Here is a 23,883-nt window from a genome sequence, read left to right as displayed (position 1 = left end):
ATAAGGTAAGTGCGAAAACGACCTTAGTCACTGAAGTCTACCAATGTGTGTGATATTCCTCTCCCCCATTTCCTATCTGTTGTGTATGTGACCCAATGCTTTAATGGAAGTTGTTTATTCCTGCCTGGCTCATTGGCACCTTTAGGACTGAGCTTGGGGTCACTGACAAAAGCATCCACTAGCAAATGTCTCTTGGGCAAAAAAACCCCCATCTGTACTTGGGATGAAAAACTTTTGAAGGGATGAACTGAACCACACTGGGGATTGTGTCCCACAGTGCAGGTACCACTCAAGAGAGACAGCCTCTGTTTAAAATTTAGGCTTCCTGTAAAGTGCCAAAACCATTAATCAGCCCCAGAATTCCATAAATACATAACACTCAACAAGTTCCCCCGTCTTTTCTCTGAGTGCAGCAGCAGGTTGTGTTCCCCAGATGTTGACAGTTATCTTTTTTTGCAGTTCCAGCAAGAAGCCCTTGCGGAGTATGAGAAAAATATGAAGGCTGTCAGTGCAGAGGTGCAGGACTTAGTGAAGAACTGTGTTAAAGTCTGCTTCCCTCTAGAAGCTGGAATGCCCCAAGAAGAAGCCTTAAATGCTGCCGATGAGGGAGATGAGACATTGAAGACAGAGCTGCAAGAAAATAACCTGATGCTTGAGTGTGTACAGCCTGAAACTCAGATGGCTGAAAATAACTTTGAACATGAGGAATCCACTGATACTCAGTACAGCAGATTGTAAGACTTAGTCAAATTGTTATTAGCTCTCCAATTGACTCTTATTTAAGGATCTGTTATTTTAAAATGATTTGTTGCAGAAAACAATTCCTTAATGGGGAATCTCTTATTGCATCTGCTTGAAAGCTAGGTCTGGTAATTCAAATTAATCAGCATCAGCAGAGAAGTTTCTGTTTTCTACCATTAACAGGTTCTGTAGAGAAGATGTAGCACTGAAAGAACTAGTCATAAATAGGATTTATGGTACAAAATGGAGATAGTTTTTCCAAATCTTCCAGAAAAGATAATCCCTCCCCCAATTATTTCAGCTACTAGTAAATCACAAATAAGCAATAAGCTGGCAGTGTAGTGAGGAGCAGGCTGAAAGGAAGTTTGAGAGGAGCCCCCCCCCCCACTCCAAAACATTAACCTAAAGGCTTATGAGTGGTTTACAGCCTACAAAAATCAGATACATGCTCATTGAATGAGACAGATTAGTATTTGAAGATTACTGCTGCTGTTTAGTATTTAACTAGCACAATTTGTACCACTGCATCTCTGTGTTACCATCTCTTCATACTTCCTCTAAGTATCTGGGTAGGATCTTCTATCAGCTTCTGACAAAAGAGAGGCATTCTTAAAACTTCACAGCCTCGACTGGCTTTCCTGGCATCCCTCTTATGTGGTTTCCTAAAATATGTTCTTTGAAGGCCCATTGGAACTACCAGCAAAAAAAGAGTACAAATAATCCATACTTCCACAGGGTATTATAACCTTTGACATTAAATGCAGGTTAATTAATCCTTTGTGTCTGGTATCTGGGGACAGTTACAGAGATGCTGGGCCACATGGAAAGTCACCAGAGAGAGACCATCATCACCCAAAAGGGTCTAACAATAACAACAATGGCTTAGAGGAACAATAATCACAACAGGGGAAGGAAAGGCTTTCTGATTTTCTGCACTGTAATGCAAAATCAATTAGCAGTGCAGTCTCAAAAGGGCATCAGCATTTCATATCATACCAAGTGCTGGTTAGCAAATCCTCTCATTTGCATATTCTCTTCAACAGCAAATGGAAAGAACACACAGCATAAATCATCAGTGGCAGATGGATTATTAAATTGACATTTATTAGAGACACAACTGGTATGATTTTGCAATTCTATTATTTTATTTGGGCATTTCCCTGGACTTAATTGCAATAATGCTCACAATGGCCTATATAAGATCCATCCATTTTGCAAGCATTGATACATAAGTGGCAACCTAAAAATACTTTCTTCTCTCCCTTCTCTGAAAGCTCTTTGCTTGCATTCTTCTCTCCTTCCCACCCACCCACCTACCAGCATACTTTTATCTGTCCCCATCTTCAGTTCTCCATCCTTCCTTCCCCCCAGCAGCCTCTCCCCAGGAAAATGCTGCATGGTTGTACCCTGTTATGTGCTGCCAGCTGCCAGACCCAGCTGAGTGTTGGGAAACCTGCAAGGACTCACTGGGGGCACTTCACTTTCCTTGTATTCCCTTCCCCACACTTTCTTCTTTCCCTTCTCCTGTCAGCTCCCATATTCTCTCTTTTCCAGTTCTTTTTTTCCTTCCCAAGCACCAACCAACCAATCTGTCCACATCTCAAGTGGTATTTATTATGTATTTATTTCATTTATATCTACTTTTCTCCACAGTGGGGATGCAAAGCAGCATACATTATTCTCTTCGGCTCCATTTTACCCTCACAACAACCCTGTTGCCCAAGGACATCCCGTGAGCTTTCCTGGCAGAGTGGGGATTTATATCTGGGTCTTCCAACTCCTAAACTCTTAACTGCTGCATCACACTGGCATTTTCTAGGGTAGCTGCTGTTGAATGTTAGCAAACAGCCAGTCCTGGTTCATGCAAGTCTCATCTTGTGATGGACTGCACTGTGTAAATAGGTAAAGAACTGTAAAAGGTTAATTCTTCATAGAGCCAGAGAGCCTTGAGGGACAAGCTGTTCCAAGAGATCTGCTTGGATAGCATCAACTGAGCAGAGAAACACTTCTGAACTGAATGTTGAGAACTGACTGATTTCAGCTGAGAGCAGTTTAAAACAGACAGGAGAACTGGGAGAAAGTTGGCAAGGAAGTTTGGGAAGTAGGTGAAGACTCCTATTCAAGCCAAAGATAGGTGATAGATTTTCTAGCAAGAGAAGAAACTTCCCTACCCAGTCAAACAGGGAGTTAGCTCTGAAAAGTAAAGAGATCCCTAGTCTGTTGTGTTTAGAAACTGTCTGTAAAAACCTAGAGTCAGTTAAAAATGAGTACTGGTGTTTCACGATAAGGGGCATGGGTAGTGGAAAGAATGTACCAGCCTTCTGGAAACCAAGAGTCTGTCCATGTAGTGATTTTACCTCAGTTATCTATACTGAGTTACTTCAGAAATTTTACTCCTGATCTCACTTGACCTTTCCTCTCTATGTTGAATAAAATATTTTGTTAATTTGGAATATAAATTCTCAAGTACCATTTAAGTAATATAAGTTGAAGAGGCCCCCATTTATTCCCGCAGGTTCCTGGGCTGAGTAAACAGCCAAAATATTATACTGTGACAGGGTGGGACAGCCAGAATAATTCAGAAATCAGACAACTAAGGCAGCTCAGTCACAAAAGGGAAAGAAAAAGAGGGAAAATCTTGCCTTTGAAGAAGCAGCCAGTGTGATGCAGTGACAAAAAAAGGCTAACATGATTTTGGGGTGTATCCACAGAGGCATAACATCCAAATTGCAAGAGGTCATAGTCCCACAATACACTGCATTGGTCAGGCCATACCTGGAGTATTGTGTGCAGTTCTGGAGGCCTCACTTCAAAAAGGTTGTGGACAGAATGGAGCAGGTGCAGAGGAGAGCAACAAGGATGATCAGGGGTCTGGAGACGAAGCCTTATGAAGACTTGGGAATGTTCAATCTGGAGAAGAGGAGGCTGAGGGGGGACATGATTACTCTCTTCAAGTATGTGATGGCAAATGCACAAGGTCAGTAACCTATGTATACAGGAAGCAGTCTACCCAGGAACCATTCTAAATAATGAGATTGATGGTAAACTAAAAGGGTTGTTATTAGAAAAATAGTTCAAGCATACAAGAATAATAATTCACTCAGCAACCATACAGTTCTAGAAAAATCAGCAGGAAAATTGGATAGGGAAACAAATATGGGAATAACACAGACAGGGGAAATACTGTACCGATCTTGAAGAATCCAGAAGCACGAGCCAAAAGCAATGACAATAAAGTAAGGGGGAGCAAGAAACAACCAGGGTATCTTGCAAATAGTGGGCCCAATACTGATCAGGTATTTGGTTGTGACTCAAGAAGCAAAGGTCGGGGTACTGCAAGAGACACTCCAGACTGGCCAAAACCCGGTCTTCTTAGAGCCAAATTCGTGTCCTGAGCCGCTATCAGGTGACACCTGGCATCACCCCGGAGATGGATCCCAAGGAAATTGACAAAAGGATTAATGGGTGTTGATGGTTTTACCTCTTGCAAACCATAGTTAAAACAAATATGATGGATCAATCTAGTGCTAAATTACTATCTATTGTGGCACCAGAGCCAACACAATGGGGAAGGTCTATGTGACTGGATTAAGTCCTCAGCAGTGATCATCTTTCTGGATGTTTCATTGTGTCAGACACTTGCCTATATGGTCAGCAGAAAGTCTTGTGTTAGATGTGAAGACATGACAGGAAGCCTATTGTTGACTGTTGGCTTCTTTATTTACATCTCCATAGCATGACTGGAGTACATGAGGCCCTCATCTTGCCCTTTATGAAATTTGGCAGGATTGAGAGTTGGTTTTAGGACATCACAGGAACATAGCTTCTATGAGGGCTGCTTCTTGGTGTGGTCTTCTGATGACAGGAATGGTTGCAGTCTGCCGGGCTGGGCAATTCTCTAGGAAAGCATGATCTGCAGTCCTTATAGGCAGGAGAAGCTCGAACAGTCACACCAATAGCAGGTACAGGCAAGGAACTGTCTGGAGTCTGACTGACAGCATTGTTGCATAGTTCACTCAGGATAAATGTCCATACTGAGCTGGCACAAGTGCCCAATACTTAAACGTCCAACAAGGCTGAATGTCCAATAAGGCAGTATGCATGTGAGTTTAATGATAAAGTCCATAATGGCTAAGAGTCCCTATGGGTCTGGCACCAGGGCCAGGGTGAGCATTGTCCATTAATGCTGGGAGAGGGGGTCCAGGGCTAACACCCTCACTGGCAGTCTTTAAGCAGTGTCTGGACAAACACTTTTCAAGGATGATCTAGGCTGACCCTGTATTGAGCAAGGGGTTGGCCAAATGGCCTGTATGGCCCCTTTCAAATCTGTGGCTCTATGAGGTTGTCATACATGTTATTAAGCTCACCTGTGGCTGTTGCCACCCCTGACATAGATGAGTCCTCACCCAAAAGCCAAAACCACCTGGAACAGGGCCCTGCCCCCTTCCATGACTTTTACAGAAACCAAGGCTTTAAGGCTGGCAATGTTGTTGTAATTGTTTAGCAATGACCATAATGGCTACCGAGAGGCAGTCATTTCTTAAAATCTACAGGTGCTATTGCTATTATTGGGGGGGGGGAGGTTAACTCCCAATGCATTTCCCCCCCAGATTTTTGTCAAAACCTGGAGCTTGTTTCTGGTTTGTAAAAAGACCTGTTTTGTTTCATCAAGGCCCCAATCTTCAGATTTAAGTATCCACAGATAGGGTGATGTTGAGAATTAGATATGTTAATAAATAAATATATTCTGTTAAAACAGAAGGGAATGTTTCTGTTGAGTTACAGACATGAATACCCAACATCTTAAAGGAGCCCAAGTAACATGGTGATCATTCTTTAAAAGTGAGCATTTAAGAACCTAATTTGCCTAAGTGCTGCCCTTCAGATAAATCTGCTTACCATGGCAGTGCTTTACTTTTGTCACATCCAGAGAATTTCTTTTCTGAGTCATTAGAGTCATGTGAAAAGATGTGGTCCCTTATGTTTATCTAAAAAGAATTAAGAAGGCTTACTACAAACTGTTGTGTCTATAATTGATTTAAACCACTTCTTCATAATAAGTCATCTCACTGATTAACAAACAGCAAAATGGTGGTGAGATGTTGCTGATCCATGTCACTGTCTGTTGGAAGTCTCCAGGTTATTCCAAAACAAAAAATGTAAATATTCTGTTAAATTGCAAGAGCATAAAAAGGAAAGGTTTTCCAGACACTTACACTTAGTATTATTATTAACCCTATTTATAGCTACCTTTCTCCCTAAGACTCAAGACAGTTTACAAAATAATAATAATAAATTTTATTTTATATCCCGCCCTCCCCCGCCAAGGCAGGCTCAGGGCGGCTCTCAAGACATGGTATATACCATGATTACAATAAAATACAGTTACTACAATAAAACACAGTTAAAATACAATTAAATTACAATTCATAAATTAAATTAAATAAATCAGTTAAAACTATTATAGATTAAAGGCGCTACAGTTCAATACATATATAAGGGTGGCTAGATGTCATTACCAGGGTTCCATCTTAAAAGCAAGTTGAAAGAGGGCAGTTTTACAAGCCCTGCGAAACTGATTAAGGTCTCACAGGGCTCGCACCTCCTCTGGTAGCTGATTCCACCATTGGAAAGCCATTGTCGAGAAGGCCTGCTCCTTTGTTGTTTTTAGTCTGGCCTCCCTTGGTCCAGGTATTTTTAAAAAATTTTGAGAACTAGATCTCAGTGCTCTCTGAGGAACATATGGAGAGAGGCGGTCCCTAAGTAGGGTTGCCAAGTCCAATTCAAGAAATATCTGGGGACTTTGGGGGTGGAGCCAGGAGATATCAGGGCGGAGCCAGGAACAAGGGTGTGACAAGCATAACTGAACTCCAAGGGAGTTCTGGCCATCACATTTAAAGGGACCGCACACCTTTTTAAATGTCTTCCTTCCATAGGAAATAATGAAGGATAGGGGCACCTCCTTTTGGGGCTCATAGAATTGGACCCCATGGTCCAATCGTTTTGAAACTTGGGGGATACTTTGTGGAGAGTCACTAGATACTATACTGAAAATATGGTGCCTCTACCTCAAAAAACAACGCCCCCAGAGCCCCCGAAACCTCCAGATCAATTCCCCATTATACCCTATGAGAATCGATCTCCACATAGAGAATAATGAAGTACTCAGCAGACACACACACACCCCCCCACATTTCTGGCAACACTGAAGGGGGATCGGCCTCTATACTCATGAGTTGCTGCCAACTTCTTCAAAGTAACACAGACACCCCATCCCAAGAGGAAGCCTTTCAATCAGCGACTGAAGCCTCCAGAGGTAGAAACGCACATGGTCCACTGGGGGCGGAGTTCCCCCTCCCCTCCGCCGGCCAGACTCCCCGAGGAGACGCCTGTGGCAGCCAGAGGACGCAAGGTCTACAAGTCCCAGCATGCACCTCGCGAAGGGAGGCCGGACTGGAGCGAATAGCAGGCGGGCGGTGGGCGGGTCTTTGTGACCCAGAGGAAGGAAGAAGCCTAAAGCCTGTGAGGGAGGGAGGCAGGCAAGGAAAGAGACACCACGTCGTTTCCCCCCCCGCTTCCACATTTTTGGAGAGCAGGGGATGAGGATGCTAATCCAGGGGTCCCCCGGCAGGGCAGGGGGTTTGGGAAGCCTATCCCTAAGGTAGGCAGGTCCTCGGCCATATAGGGCTTTAAAGGTAATAACCAGCACCTTGTAACAAACTCGGTACACAATTGGCAGACAGTGCAGTTCCCGCAGCCTAGGCTGTACATGTTCCCACCGAGGTAGTCCCACTAACAGCCTGGCTGCTGCATTCTGCACTAGCTGCAGTTTCCGCGTTCAGTACAAGGGCAGCCCCATGTAGAGGGCATTACAGTAGTCCAACCTCGAGGTGACTGTTGCATGGATCACAGTTGCCAGGTCGCTACGTTCCAGGAAGGGGGCAAACTGCCTCGCCCTCCTAAGGTGGAAAAAGGCGGATTTAGCAGTGGCAGCTATCTGGGCCTCCATTGTCAAGGAAGGCTCCAGTAGCACTCCCAGGCTCTTGACCCTGCGCACTGGTATCAGTGACACACCGTCAAAGGTTGGAAGGGAGATCTCCCCTCCTGGCCCGCCGCGACCCACGCAAAGGACCTCTGTCTTCGCTGGATTCAGCTTCAGCCCGCTCAGCTTGAGTCAACCTGCTACAGCTTGCAGCGCCCGGTCCAGGTTTATAGGGACATCGTCAGTCCGGCCATCCAGCAATAGATAGAGCCGGGTGTCATCAGCGTACTGGTGGCAACCCAGCCCATGCCTCCAGGCGATCTGAGCAAGGGGGCGCATGTAGATATTAAACAACATCAGGGAGAGAATTGCCCCCTGAGGCACCCCACAATTAAGTAGCTCTCCTCCAATTGCCACCCTTTGTCCCCGACCTTCAAGGAAGGAGGAGAGCCACTGTAAGGCTAGCCCCCGAATTCCTGCGACGGCGAGGCGGCAGGTCAGCAGCCGATGGTCGACCACATCGAACGCAGCCGGAGGTCATCCATGAGGGCGACCAAAACTGTCTCCATCCTGTGGCCCGGGCGGAAGCTGGACTGGTACAGATCTAAGGTGGAAGCGTCATCCAGAAAATCCTGTAACTGCAACGCCACAGCCCTCTCTATAATTTTGTGCAAAAAGGGCAAATTTGAGACCGGCTGGTAATGAGCCAATTCGGCCGGATCTGATGTAACCTTTTTCAAGAGTGGGCGGACCACTGCCTCTTTCAGGGGTGTTGGAAAGGAGCCCTCTGAAAGAGATCTATTTATGATGTCCCGTATAGGACATCTTAGCTCCTCTTGGCAAGCCTTAATTAGCCAGGAGGGGCATGGGTCCAGATCACAAGTTGTTGGACGTGCAGTGGCAAGGATTCTGTCGACTTCCTCCAAGCTGAGCGGGTCGAAACAGTCCAAGATCAAACCAGAAGACACACACGGGGCCTCGAGTTCACTTACTGTATCCAAATTGGCAGGGCAGTCGTGGCAGAGTGACTGGATCTTGTCTGCAAAAAATTTCACAAAAGCCTCACAGTCTATCTCCAATTCCTTAACGTTTGGGTTATCAACATTATCAATATCAAAAGCAATTCAATCAGATAGCAAAGATCTCCAATAAACAGTGCAGGAGGAGTGGGATTACAGAACTGGAAAACACAATAAAACAAAAACTTCCTGGTCTGAATAGTTCAGAATATACCTCAATTTTAACTTGTCTTTTCACCCCAAATCTGAGCCTGCAATTCTGTTCTCTTAATTACTAGAAACTATAGATGAACATGTGGTATTTCCCTCCCATTAAGACCTTCCTGCCTTCAAAGAAATGCTAAATTAATACCCAAACAGGATATTGTACATATGTATGCACACAATGAGCATATTATGCATGTGGCATGCATCCTAGTTTGCAAATGAAATCAGATTCTATAAGGGAATCTGTCTTTTTACCAATTTTTTTCCTCTCTCCTCCTGTTTACATATATCAAAAAAGTTTGCTTTACCCGTTTTCCATCTGACAATCCAGAAAGGACTCACAAAGTCTCAGTGCAAGGTCTCACATAAATAATTCTATGTGATTGGAGTTTTTCCCCATACTTTGGCAGGGAAGAAAAAATCTTGACCTGTTTTCACTTAAAATAAAAGTAGATTTTTAGCCTTCAAGGACTAGTTTGCCAACATAATCTGCACTTTGGTGTTGCAAGAAGGCACCTGTATGCATTGCATGGCAATGTTCCCCTCAGCCCTGGATTAACCATTCATCAAAATAGGCACACGCTCGCATCATCATATAGTTGAAATTAGAAGGAAATATCCATGCAAATGGGTTAAAAATAATTGGGCATATTTGGGGCTGCAGATACCTTTAGATACGAAAGATCTGATGGAAGCTAACTTCACCAAATTATTTAAGGATGCAGAAGCTTCCTTTCTGAATTGGAGCAAAACATCTCCTTGAACAGATAGGATTCACCTTATCAAATCTTTCACATTGCCTAAATTCATTTTCTTATTTAGGGCACTACCTCTAGTGATCCCTGACAGCACAATTACACATTGGCAAAAAGCCTTTAGAACATAAGAACATAAGAGAAGCCATGTTGGATCAGGCCAACGGCCCATCAAGTCCAACACTCTGTGTCACACAGTGGCAAAAAATTTTATATACACACATACCCTGTGGCTAATAGCCACTGATGGACCTGTGCTCCATATTTTTATCTAAACCCTTCTTGAAGGTGGCTATACTTGTGGCCGCCACCACCTCCTGTGGCAGTGAATTCCACATGTTAATCACCCTTTGGGTGAAGTACTTCCTTTTATCCGTTTTAACCTGTCTGCTCAGCAATTTCATCGAATGCCCACGAGTTCTTGTATTGTGAGAAAGGGAGAAAAGTACTTCTTTCTCTACTTTCTCCATCCCATGCATTATCTTGTAAACCTCTATCATGTCACCCCGCAGTCAACGTTTCTCCAAGCTAAAGAGTCCCAAGCGTTTCAACCTTTCTTCATAGGGAAAGTGCTCCAGCCCTTTAATCATTCTAGTTGCCCTTCTCTGGACTTTCTCCAATGCTATAATATCCTTTTTGAGGTGCGGCGACCAGAACTGCACACAGTACTCCAAATGAGACCGCACCATCAATTTATACAAGGGCATTATGATACTGGCTGATTTGTTTTCAATTCCCTTCCTAATAATTCCCAGCATGGCATTGGCCTTTTTTATTGCAAACGCACACTGTCTTGACTTTGATTCTTGTCTTTGATTCTTTCTTATGGGCTAAGGTAAAACCTCGAATAAATAGGAAAACCATGCACAGGCCAGCAGGAGGCCTTGGTCTTCCAGACCTAAAAAAATATTGACTCTATACATTTAGCTAACATAGTGCGTATATTGTCTTTCACAGCTGCTCCAGCCTGGGTTGATATACTTCAATCTGATATCACCCCTAGACAATTACAGGACTATATGGAACAATCCTAAAAACAGATCCTCGTCTCTTGCTGCCTTTGAAAATGTGGTCTCAATTCTTAAAATTTGGGACAAATACAGAAAGCATTTACTTCCTGACATCTCATTGTTCTCCTCCTACCTGTATCAAGATTGATTTGAACCTGGTAAGCAAAAGGTGTTTTCTGAACCGTTACACTAGGCATCCTTACACCAGTTTCTAGATATATCAAATTAAAAAAGGTATATTAAGTAAACTGGAACTAGAAGATAAACTGCAGAGTAGGCTTGGGTGTTTCAATATTTACAGTTGCAACAATTAACTGAGACACATAACATTAAATCATTATATTCTAGACCTTTCACTCCATTTGAGAAACTCTTTGGAGCATGCACTGATACTAAAAAGGGACTAATTGCCAAGATCTATAGACTGCTGTCTGAGCTAGGAACACCCACTCTGACAACCTATCAAAAAGCATGGCACATTTTCAGATCAACAGTGGCAACAAATCTGGAAATCTCCACTTTTTAAAGCACTCTCAATAGAAATCCGCCTATAGGCATTTAAGATTTTGGCAAGAGGATATTTGACACCCAGTAAGTTAGCACATATTACATCTTCATCCACTCTGCTGGAAAAATTGTGGGGCAGTCGGCTCCTTTGAGCACTGCTGGTTGACCTGCCCAATAATTAAAACATTCTGGACACAAATTTTAAATGAATGACCATAACATATTATAAGATTCCCATAAAACCAGAGATTATATTTCTAGACTTCTGGGCTGTTCGGGACATCCCAAGCACAATTAGAAAACTTATCACCACCCTACTAATAGCTGCAAAGACTGCTTTAGCTACAAAATGGAAGGATGACAAGTTCCCATCATTGGCACTTTGGCACAAAAAAGTTTGGAATCTCTTTATGCTTGAAAAAATTACTAGGGCAGAGCTCCCCTCCACTGTGGTGGCGCCGGTCATACGTTGGCGCAAATGCTTCTGGTGGTCACATAGCGCAAATGCTTCTGGCGCTCCCCCCCCCAATTGTGCTGTAAATTACTCTTATTTTATTGTATCAGAAACATATTCTAAATAAAATAATTTTTATTAAAAAAAATAGGCACATGCTTGGGGCACCAGGATAAGGGGGCCATTACAGAGGTCTTCCCCCTTATCATGCCCTTAACTCTTTCACTTCCACACTTGACTTTAGTTGGATTTTTTTGTAATTGTCCTGATCTGCTAGGTTTGACTTTAATCTGCATTGTTTTAAAAAAAACACTTTTTGGTATGGTGCCTACATTTCATGTTCATCATTTACTGAGTCTTAGTGTCTTGTCAGTTAAGTTATAGATGGGCCAAAGGGCACCATTGTTGGGCTGCCTGTGCTTAGGGCATCAGTTGGCCTCGATCCAGCCCTTAATCCTCAGTGCCTATTACTTTACCCATACATCTCTTTTTAAAGTTGTACTGCTTCTTGCAAAAAAAAAAGTGATAAAAGCACAAGAGCCTGATATACTGAGCAGAGGACTGGTCTCAGGGCCCACAGTGTCCTGCCCACCCTTGCTCTGATGCTGAATGGGCCCATCTTTTGCAGGGTAAAGGGAAACATACACAACAGGAATGGTGTACAGGAAGAATTTGCAAAGTAAAGGGGGGACAAAGTCACTGTCACCCTCACTCAAAACAAACAGGACTCAGAGCTGGTTCCTATAAACATTCATGTCAGCTGATTAATCATGCCTCACATCAAATGTGTGCTGACACCAAAGAAAAGCATTACCGGCCCTCGACGGTGTGCCTCTGTCAGCGGCGCACAGGGTTAGGAGCCTGGGGGTGCTACTGGAGCCTACCCTAACTATGGAGGCCCAGATAGCAGCCACTGCCAAGTCCGCATTCTTTCATCTTAGGCGGGCAAGGCAGCTGGCCCCTTTCCTGGAGGACGGCGACCTGGCAACAGTGATCCATGCAACGGTCACCTCGAGGCTGGACTACTGCAATGCCCTCTACATGGGGCTGCCCCTGTGTCGAACCCGGAAGTTGCAGCTAGTGCAGAATGCCGCTGCCCGGCTGTTGTTAGGGCTCCCTAGACGGGAGCACATTCAGCCGGGGCTTCGGGAACTGCACTGGCTGCCGATAACATACCGAGTTCGGTACAAGGTGCTGGTTATGACCTTTAAAGCCCTTTATGGTCTGGGACCTGCCTACCTTAGGGACCGTCTCTCCCCACATGTTCCCCAGAGAGTGCTGAAGTCGGGGTCTCAGAACCTCCTTGTAATCCCTGGGCCAAAGGAGGCCCGTCTGAAAGCGACCAGGGACAGGGCCTTCTCGATTGCAGCTCCCTGTTGGTGGAATCAGCTCCCGGAGGAGGTGAGGGCCCTGCGGAACCTGGAGCAGTTCCGCAGGGCCTGTAAAACAACCCTCTTCCGGTTGGCATATAATTAATTGTGATCAGAATGCCGAATACTAAATCTCAAACATCAGATTACTGAATATTGGAAATTGAAGGACTGATTTAAGGAAAATGTAGCATAGTGTATACCGATGTGAGTTTTATGTATTTTTAGGTTTTTATGTTTTTATTGTATAATTTTAATCATATTTAAACCGATTTCTGTTAGCTTTTACTGCTGTAAGCCGCCCTGAGCCCACCTCGGTGGGGTAGGGCGGGATATAAATCGAATAAAATAAATAAATAAATTACTTCAGAAGTCACCTATAGACACATGAAAGCTTTAGCTGCAAGGGCTACTTCATAGGTACAAGTCAGTTTAATGCAACAAGTATACACGTGATCTAGGCCTTGCTATTGTATGAGGTCCGCTTGCACACCAGGAAGCTTATCTCAAGTGGAAAGAAAGGTACAAGCAGCCAGGGTAATCTCACAGTCACACATGCATTTGGACTTTGAAAACAGCACTGCTCAGACGGTCCTGCTCCCCATGGAACAGCAGGGAGAAAAAAATCCTCTGATGTGGGACTGCTGCATACAGAGCTGATCTCCAACCAAACCCATGTCGGTTGATGATTGTTAAGATCATGTGTGTTGCCATGGGAGGTCACACTGTTAATTCATCCTTGAGGGTTTTTTTTTAAATTGCCATTGATGAGGATACACTAGCCATAACATCCTGGCCTAGATTTAGAAAGGTGTTCCTCTCTTAAGGATGGTACTGCCAAAGCAGCAGCCGCCAGACATGGCCCTGCATGTCTCTGGAGCCTGTCACCTCGTTTGTTAGAAACGCAGCCCCTAAACTCGGATGCATAACCCTCTCCGCTTGTAACGTGTGGAGGCAGTTTAACCTTCGCCGTGTCGTGGGCGGGAGTTCAGGAAGCTGGCTGGAGGAAAGCGCCCCTCTGACGCCCCAGCCTGGACGGAGGCGGCGAACCTGCCTTTTCCCCCCGGCGCGGGAAGGCAACCATCGCCATGGCGACTTGAGGCGAGGCTATAAAGCGGCTCCGGGAGTCCCCGCCGCCCGGAGTCGCCGTCGGTCGGTCAGTCGGTCGGGGTGGGGCCGCCATGCTGAAGCCGCGGGACCTGGGACCGGGGGCGGCCACGCGGACCTTCCTGGAGGCGATGCGGGCGGGCCGGCTGCACCTGGGCCGCTTCGTGCTGGACGCCCTGGACGGGAGCATCGTAGACTGCCAGGCTGAACGGGGCCGCACACCGCTTATGTTCGCCGTGGCGCTGCAAGACCCGGCGTGGCGCTTGGCCTTCGCGCGGATGCTGCTGGAGCGCGGGGCCACTGTCAACCTGCGCGACGACGCCGGGCGCAGCGCCCTCAGCCTGGCCTGCGAGCGCGGCCACCTGGACGCCACCCAGCTGCTGGTGCAGTTTGGCGCCGACCCGGACGCCGTGGACGCGCGAGGCTGGAGCCCGCTCATGTACGCCGCCTCGGCCGGCCGCACAGCCGTGGTCGAGTGGCTCCTGCGCGCCTTCCGCCGCCTCGGGCAGCTGTGCCTGGAGCGCGCCGACCGCGGCGGCCGCACAGCCCTCCAGCTGGCCGCCAGCGGCGGGCACGGCCAGTGCGTGCGGGCGCTGAGAGCCGCCGGCGCCTTGATCCTCACCTTGCCGGAGCAGCCGCCAGCCCTCAGCGCCGCCGCCGCCACTCTCTCCTCCGCCCACGTGGCGGGCGGCAGGCGGCGCTCCGAGGACGAGACAGAGGAAGCGATGCGCCAGCAGCGGCTGTCCCACGACTCGGCGCCAAGCAAGCAGTCCTCGGAAGTGGGCCCGGGGCCCCAGTCCCTCAGAGCTCGCCCGCTGGTCCGCAGGGCCACGGCACCGGACTGCCAGAGCCTCCTGGGCTGCTAGGCGCCGCACTGCCTGCCTGCCACGCGGCCCTGCTGCTCCTCCCCCTCTGCTTCCGTCGAGCTCCCGGGCCTGGCGGGAAGAGGCGCGCCTGCCCACGGCGTTGCAGGAGGGGCGGGAGCCCTGCGGTCGTCGCCCACTCGAGGACTGTAGGCGTGTTTTCCTGCCTCGGGGAAGTGAAGGTGTCTGATATATCTTTTCCTTGACCAAATAGACAGCTCATAGGTATTTTTATATCATATTTAGAGAAGACGTTGGGTTATTTATGTACATATATGTAGCAGGGATTTTACGTCTTCCGTGGGCTTGATCCAGCCAAGTGTGTGCACTTGCAATTCCCCTTGATTTCAGTGAAAGAGACAATAGTGCTTTCACCCTGGTCACTGGGACCTCAGATTGTTTCCTGTTCACTGTCACTGAATTCAGCTGTTTCTCTTTACATGCCCCAGTTTTATTCATACACCATCCTCCTAGATCTATCTCTAACAGCATTTCTTGGCTGGCCAAAACCGTGATCTTTGGGAGAGCGTTTGAGGCTCCCAGTTGGATTTACTGGCAACTTATTGTTTTGCTGATTTTTCTGCTGTGGTAGCATGTGTTTATTTAGGTTCTGGTTCTCCATACAGACATCTGCCAGTATGGTTTTAATTGTTGTGAGTTGTTTTATTTTGGCTTTAGTGACTATCCCAGTAGAATGGCAGACTAATAAATATTTAAATAAAAAAATAAGCCAGTAAGTAACCAAAAGCAGGAAATCCATTTGGGGGCATCTCTTTAGTAGGACATAAATAAATATATGGCCTGGTGGAGAGGTTTCTTGCTCTAGTCACATTTTTTGAGCCTTTTCCTTGCTGGCTGCAGCCTTCCTGTATATGCTTCCTCAGGAATAAGCCCCACTGAACATTGGAGAACAGTCTTGTACATAGACTTGTGCTGGACCATTTGCAAAACCATCACACTGGTGTACGGAGGGGGGCACTTTAAAAAAGAAATTAACCAAAATAACAGCAACAATACTTAAAACCCTGGGGAAATTAATTATGTCTCTTTTGGGGAGTAGATTTTTGTTTTATGGATAAACTGTTGTTAGTTGTTCCATGGTTAACAATAATTCTAGTTAGAGCAAAACTATTTAGATCGTAGAGGTGTAGCTCTGATAGTGTGTTGCACCCAAACCAAAAAGGTGTTTCCTGGCACGTTAAAGACTAGCCTTTTTATTGTATCATGAGCTTTTGTGTCCCCTTCATGCAGCTGGTGAAGTGGGCTCTGATCCACAAAAACTTAGTGCCACAATAAACCCTTTAAAGTGCTACAAGCTTTTCTGGTTTTGACCTGATAAACTGTTCCTGTTTTCTTCAGAAGATCATCTGTGCTATCAACACCTGTTCATCTGACTAAATGAAATTTCCCCAGTAGTCTTTGAATTGCACAGAAAGATCAGGCTTAGTAAGGATAGAAACAGAAATGATGCTGGGGAAGATCTCTGATTGGATTGTCCCAGAATATGAAAACATGTGTTTCAGATGTGTGCCAGCTCTCCTGTGTCATTTTGCTCATCAAAACTGCTCTTCCACTTTTGGAAGAGAGAAGGGAGGAGAGAGGGCCATTGCTGGGGGTGGAGCATCTGCTTTGCATGCAGAAAGTCCCACAGTCTCAATTTAAAAGGATCATCTAGTAGGTCATATGAAAGACCTCCACTTTGAGACTCTAGAAAACTGCCGCAGGTCAAAGTGGACAATACTGATCTTGGCTGACCAAGGATCTGACTTGGTATAAGACAGCTTCATATGCTCAAGACTGGTGCCCATCTTTTTCTCTTTTTTTTTTTACAAGGTTCATAGAAGTATGGAAGGGAAACCTTTTGATATTCAACTCTAGCAGGGGTGAAAGGGTTACACTTAAGCAAATGTTGCAGTCCAGTAGCAGTTTGGACTGACAGCTGTGCTTTTGACTGGTGATTCCCAACATGGCAGTCATGGGCATCATGACAGTGGCCAATGTGTTTCCTGGCAACCATTCCTTTCTTTGCTGAAGCATCTTTCCCATGAAGCAGATAGCCAATCCTAGCTTTCCACCACTTTGTTGGAGGATGTGCTTCAGAAGAACCCAGGAGGCCTCAGCTTTTTGTCTGCAGGGAACGCCAATTTAAAAGCAGCTGTCTCCATTATAGAACAACACTTTTTCCTGTGCTAAAATGGCGATACTCTCCCATTGTTTTGGCACTTGAAAAGGTGTTGGGGAAGACAAGAGCACCTCATCTTGCTTTGCTGGGCTGTGGCCTAAATGAGAATTGGGCCCTCACAGCATTTTAAAATCACTTTTAAATGGTGGCAACACCCATGGGTTGGACTCATGGATGCATTGTATCTACTTTCCTCCTAAGGCAGCCATTTTATGGTTGGCTGCACCCCCAAGGAAACCATTTTGTGGTGTCATCCACTTACCTGTTCTAAAAAATCCAGTAATGTCTGCAGGCTTAGCAAAGATGAGGATCCCTACTTTAATCCCTGCCAGATGCAACCATGTACCTGCTGCAATCATACTGTGGGTATAAAATTTTTTTGGAATGTTTGTGAGTTCTCATATATTGTTGTCCCTTCTTCATTTTATGCAATCAATTGTTTCATTTCATTATATACATAAAACCAAATATTTAGAGCTATGGTAGAGGTAGCCAAACTACAGCTTGGGAGCCACATGTAGCTCTTTCGTACATATTGTATGGCTCTCAAAGCCCCCACCACCCTGTTGGCTGGCTTGGAGAAGGCATTTCTCTCTTTAAATCACTTGTCCAAGCCAAGCCAGCCAACAGAATGCATTTAAAATTGCTTTCTTTCCACCTTCAACTCCCCCATCTATTTGCCTTCCTTCCTTCCCTTCCTCCCTCAAACATTTGACATTCATGTCTTGCGGCTCTCAAACATCTGATGTTTATTCTATGTGGCTCTTACTTTAAGCAAGTTTGGCCACCCCTGAATTATGGCAAGCCAAGATGGACTGTCAATAAAGAAAGTGGTGGTGTGTTTCAAGTATGAGGGAACACAAGCAGACATAACAAAGTCCTTGTGCCTTTATTTATCACAATTTGTGTGTGTACCACCCTGATTTGGATTGTAGGGGCAGGGGGGGATGTAGCTCCCTTTTAAATCCTCCTTTTCTGTCCCAATCCAGCCCCTGTTCAAATCAGGGCTGTGCATGCAGTTTTACCATCAGCCTATGAACATAAATTTTTGATCTTCATTCCAGTAATTGTGTCCCAAAATTCCCTAGGGCTTGTCAGGTTGTTGTTTTTTTAATCTAAAATCTTATTTTAAAAATTCTTGTCCTCGTGACATCAAATTAAAAAACATAGGGTGTTTGAATAGCACAGAACAATTTCTATTTCAGTCATTTATAGAACACTTTCACAGTGCTTTCCTAAGCCGAGGATTTTAAACTTTGTAAGCTCATTCACTTTAATGCACTGAGTCAGACCATCAGCCTGTTAAGGCTGGTATTGTCTATTCCAGGGATCATCAGCAGTAGCTTGCCAAGTGGTCCAGAGTAGCTTGTGCATAACCCCTAGAAGATGTTTTAAAAAGTACCATTGAGCCATGGTCCCTCACCTCCTTACTTTAGGACTGCACACTTTTGATAAGACTAGGCTAGATAATATTCTATTACTCATAAATTAGATAACTGTTCCTGCTGGGAGCTTAGTGAATCTGTATCTGATCAGGACTATTAACTGCACATCTCCTGGGTCTATCAGCTTAGTTTGGAGAAGAAATCATTACTGGGATCTTGAGACATACTCTCTGGTGCTTTGGTCAAGGCCAAAAGCGCTTTGTCCCAAAGTGCTTTGTAAGCAATAATGCTGCACCAAATCCTTGTCCAGTTGTCCACCCCTTCGCCTTTCTTTGTATGTGTTGTCATTCTCATAATAGTACTTGCATGACCTACAAAGTAAAGAGTTCCTAAACTAAGAGATGTAACTTGTCCTGTTCTTTCTTGGAATGCACATTGTTCTTCTAGCAGGAAACTGTGAACGTTGTTATTTGGAAAATCTGTTTTGTCAGTTGACTACATGGGTTACAAGCTTAACAATCTACAGAACACAATAAAGTTATGTATTGCACATCTTTTTCTGAATGATTTTTTTCTTTAGAACAAAGCATAAACATAAGCCACCTTGTAATGAAACCACAATTTCCTTATGCACTTCTGTAGAAATTAAGAGCCACTGATGTATCCTTGGAGACAGATGGTTATTTCCCTTCACTGCCACAGGCCTACAGCAGTACAGTAGGATTGCACCATAATCAAATGCCTTGTGGATGTTTTTTATGTCTACTGGGGCTTCTGTATAAGAAGTCTCTTTCCAATGAAGTGAACAATAGAAGGAGTTCCCACCTCCGTAAGAAATCAGTCCAAAGCACTGGGCCATGAGATTTCACCAATACCATTACCTTCTTGGTATCTCTGTTAAAGTTACTGTGCCCAAGTTGACTTCTCTCCCTTCTGCTGAGGTTCTCTCCTCTGGGCCTCAGATCGTCTAACTCATTCATCATTTGTTTATCGACATAATCCTGTATAACTGTAGATGCATTTTTAAAATACCTTGGTATTACAACAGACTTATGAATAATCAAAAATTCATTTTAATTTAAATCAACAAATGCCAACAACTCACAAATAGAGTAAATATTTGAGATTATTTGGGCTTTTAAAAAAAAACCCTGCCTTTTTGTACAGAATCTTGGAACACATGGAAGTATTTAACATTTTCCCCAATTTTCAGGACTCCCCCCCCCCCAGCCATTTCTGCAATTGAGTAGGTATGTAGCTTACTATGTGTGAAGGCAAATTTTGAGGCAGTAGAAGTGAGGCCTGACCCCACCAGACCCTCTATCATTTCTATAACTCTTGTAGTCCAAATGCAAAACATTGATTTTACACGACTGGATTGCAGATATGTCATAATTACTCTCCACACAGTAATGCACATAATATAGTCTAAACTAAGTGTCAAGATACCTTGAGTTTACACTGATAAGACTTGCCATACAAAAATTCTGCATTGATTTTAGAAAAGAATATGAAAAGTAGTCCATCTACTTCCAGGAGTGTATAGAACCATGAGCATATGTTACACTCTGCTCCATGCATTCCCCTGCTCTTAGAAACATGGGAGGTAGAGACTAAACATTCTCACCAGCAAAACAAACATCTTTCAGTGGAATAAACCCTGCTACAGAACTCAAAAGCTGGTATAAAACACTATCCAGTAGCTGCCTTAGAGCTGTGTCCCTTGACATATCCAGTGTATTTAGAAGAGCCCTGACACTATCAAACTGAAGTTTTTATTTGGACAATCCTTGCATTGCCTTCCAGGTCCATCCTTGCTAAGGAAGGCACTATGTTTACTTGCTCCAAAGTTTCAAGCATAAGTTTCCAGTGTTGCTGGAGAATTGTCTACCATGGAGTGCTGCTTTCCAGACACGCAATGACCATTTGAAAAGTCATAGAATATTTGATCCAACATTATTCATTCTTGCCAAATGAATTTTAAAAGCATTGGAAGAAATCATTTGCAAGGAGAGGTGACAGCAGAATCCATATCTAATGGGGGTAAATACCCCTAACTGGGATGACATGCATGTAAATCAAGGACACTGGCCTTGTCAGTATAAAACAACAAAAAATCATATTTTTGTATGAGGAATCTTGTTCCAGTTTAGTACATAGAAGCTATTGTTCCCAGATGTTTACAGGTATATACAATTCATGTTGTATGGATTATTTTGCAACAGCTGTGTGTCCTAATGAAATGTGAACACTCCTGAAACTTCACAATATCTATATTTACCATTAGAATTTGTAGGAATCCAGTTTTTGATTGTCTTCAGCAAAAAAAGTAAACATTAAAAAGCAGCCAAATATGGTGAAAATCCCCTCTCACATTCACATCTTGAAAAGAACACTCGGCATGTAGCATTTGCAGGGCTGAACTATTCCAATCCTGTCCAAATCCATGTAATATTTTCAGACAAAAGTTGCATTTCATTCCTAAAATACTTAGAATTCTCTAAGCTCAGGGTTAGCAGGTGGAGGTACGCTTCCTATATTGCTGAATGAGGGGCACCAGGCACTCAGGAAGGCCAGTCTGGAGCAAAAAAGGATGATCTAGAAGTTCTTGTGCTGTTGCCCGCTCTAAAGGGTCTCGTGTTAACATCCGTTCCATGAAGTCCCTCAAAACTGGGGAGGTCTGTAGAAATAGAACAAGTGAAGTGAAGACTTTGCAACAATTAACAATTTTGGAGGGTTTTTGCCACCAAAATTAGTAAAACAAACATTTTAAAAATTCTCCAGATGGTTGCCACTGGATGAAATCTAGGCCAATCTCTTATGAAGGAACACAATGTTCTTGGTAGATGTTCTTTTTATATGCTACCATATTTTTTAAAGTACCACAGCAGTCTGAACCTGGGTGCCAAGTGACAGCTAGATTTTACTTATAGCTTCTTCTGTTTCTAGTTGTGCTCAATAGCCAGCTGAAGTCAGTGTGGGCCAATGCACAGATTGCTGGATTTGGACTATATGTGATCTTGGCTGAATTCTTACCTTGGGATAACCTATTACAGATGCTGCCCATCCCACCTTTGTCACTTGTTTTGAAATCTACAGTGCAATCCTAAACAAAGTTACATCCTTCTAAGGACTTCCCTGGAAAGCATTATTATCTGTCCCTGAGTTTCCAAGGATTCTGAAGGAGATGATGATGAGGCCACTGCTGCAGAAACCATCTCTACATCCTTTTCATCTGGCCAACTACCACCCAGTCTCAAATGTATCATTCCAGGCAAGGTGGTTGAACTGTAGCAGCAGAGGATACATTGGTTCTGGATCCACTCCAGTCCAGCTTCTGACCTGTCGTGGGATGGAGACAGTTTTGGTTGCCCTTACAGATGACCTCCATAGACAGCTGGATCAGGGCAGGTCAGTGCTGCTGTTGCTATTACATCTTTCAGCAGCATTTGACACAGTCGAACATGACCCTTTGACCCACCACCTTGCTGCCACTGGAATACATGGGAATGCCTTACAGTGGCTGTGCTCATTTCTCCAAGGACAGGGACAGATGATGGCACTTGGTGTAAGGGTTTCATTATGACACCTGTAGGTGTGTGGCATCCCTCAGGGGGCGATCCTCTCCCCAATACTTTTTAACGTCTACATGCACTTTCTTGCCCAGCTAGTCAGGAGGTTTGAGCTAGGATGCCATCAGTATGCTGATGTCAACCAGCTGTATCTGTTAATAGCAGGCCAGATAATGGCCAGCACCCCAGGAGATCTGGCCAGTTGCTTGGGAGCCATGGGAGCCAATTGAAGTTGAACCCATCAAAGGCGGAGGTCCTGGAGTTGAACTGGGGGGGGGGGAGTATTTCAGCTTCTCACTTTGGATGGGGTACAGCTGGTACCAGCTTCATTCATAAGGAGTTTGGGTGTCAGTATAGATGCCTCTCTGATTCTAGAGGCACAGATCAAAAATACAGCCAGGATGGCATTTTTCCACCTTCGCCAAGCCTGGCAGCTAATCTACATGGCCCGTGCCAATCTAGCTGCAATCATCCATGCAACAGTCACCTCTAAATTAGACTACTATAACTTGCTCGATGCAGGACTGCCCTTCAACTTGCTCTGGAAACTTTAAGTGGTCCAGAATGCAGGTGCATGGGTCCCACAAGGAGAGTGCACATACAACCTGTATTCTATCAGCTGCTCTGTTTTGCAAACTTGTCTATTAAAGCCATGTCATTTAAGATAATTTAAGATAAGATGTCTGGGATGGGACTGAAACACTCAATATCTTCAGCAGAATACACTGTTCTTAGGTGAAGCTCCTGAAAGGTTTATGTCACCAGTGATGAGCACATATAATACAGGGGAGAATTTGGCTCTTTGCAACTTACTGTGCACTCCTAAGCAGAGTTATACCTTTCTAAGTGCACCAACTTCAAAACCAAATTCTAGGACCAGTCTACAGGAAACACCTGTGCAATCAGTGGAGATATGCCCTTCTAAGTCCACTAACTTTCACTGAATGGTTGTGCAATCTAAGCATTTTTTGTAAGTGATCTTTCCGGCAGTGGCCACTAGATGCCAGCACCAGTCTATAGCGCTGAATAGACCTAAGAAAAAATGAATTAATTAACCAGATCATTGTAGAGTCACAAAGGAATGACTTATCATAACGGAACAATCCAGCAATACTGGGGTTTCTTCACCCATTCTGTGTATTTATTCAGAAATATCCATATTGTTTATTCAGAAATATCCAGTATGTACTGTATGCCCTTTGAGCAGACTTCAGAGGATGGTGGAAGACAGGAGGGCCTGGTGTGACTTTGTCCATGGGGTTGCAAAGAGTCTGACTCAGCTGTGCGACTGAACAACAACTGTATGTCTATATTGTTTATTTTATTTTGTTCCATTTATGTCCCACCCTCCCCGCAAGTAGGCTCAGTGTGGGTTCCATCATAGAACCAAACATAAAATCATTAAATAATTAAAATGCATCTTCTGTAATCAGGATGCCAGTATTAAAACTGACCAGTGCTTTGACAGATATCCGTTCAAGTGGTCACTCAACCCTGGGGTTACTGGAGGGGAGGCCAGATATAAATTGAAGACCCATTGCCTCAACTAAAGGCCTGGCAGAAGAACTCCATCTTATGGATCCTGTGGAACTGTAGTAGGCCCTGCAGGGCCCTAATCTCTAATGGAAGTTCATTCCACCAGGTGAGCCCTGACACTGTCAAGGTGAGACGGACATCCCTGGCGCCAGAGACCATCAGGAGATATTAATTTCTGGATCTTACAGATCTA

At 44.6% G+C, this 23,883-nt stretch overlaps 3 protein-coding genes across 3 annotated transcripts in view; 2 read left to right on the top strand and 1 right to left on the bottom strand.

The window, feature by feature from the left end:
• PLCB2 (phospholipase C beta 2) overlaps nt 1-837 on the top strand; it is a 95,857-nt gene extending 95,020 nt beyond the window's left edge. Inside the window, exon 32 of the mRNA XM_060261344.1 lies at nt 460-837. Within this exon, the coding sequence (XP_060117327.1) occupies nt 460-738 (279 nt within the window). The 3' untranslated portion in view covers nt 739-837. The remainder of the gene's footprint in view (nt 1-459) is intronic.
• Nucleotides 838-14,226: 13,389 nt separating this feature from the next.
• Nucleotides 14,227-15,018, top strand: ANKRD63 (ankyrin repeat domain 63). Its single transcript, XM_060262344.1, has one exon. It carries the CDS (start codon nt 14,227-14,229, stop codon nt 15,016-15,018), a length of 792 nt encoding a protein of 263 aa, XP_060118327.1.
• Nucleotides 15,019-20,516: 5,498 nt separating this feature from the next.
• Nucleotides 20,517-23,883, bottom strand: part of PAK6 (p21 (RAC1) activated kinase 6) — a 71,601-nt gene continuing 68,234 nt past the window's right edge. Inside the window, exon 11 of the mRNA XM_060261983.1 lies at nt 20,517-21,262. Coding sequence (XP_060117966.1) covers nt 21,095-21,262 — 168 coding nt within the window. The 3' untranslated portion in view covers nt 20,517-21,094. The remainder of the gene's footprint in view (nt 21,263-23,883) is intronic.

The sequence above is a fragment of the Heteronotia binoei genome, chromosome 21 (assembly GCF_032191835.1).
Source record: "Heteronotia binoei isolate CCM8104 ecotype False Entrance Well chromosome 21, APGP_CSIRO_Hbin_v1, whole genome shotgun sequence".
NCBI classification, from domain to species: Eukaryota; Metazoa; Chordata; class Lepidosauria; order Squamata; family Gekkonidae; genus Heteronotia; species Heteronotia binoei.
This window is presented reverse-complemented; position numbering and strand designations above follow the sequence as displayed.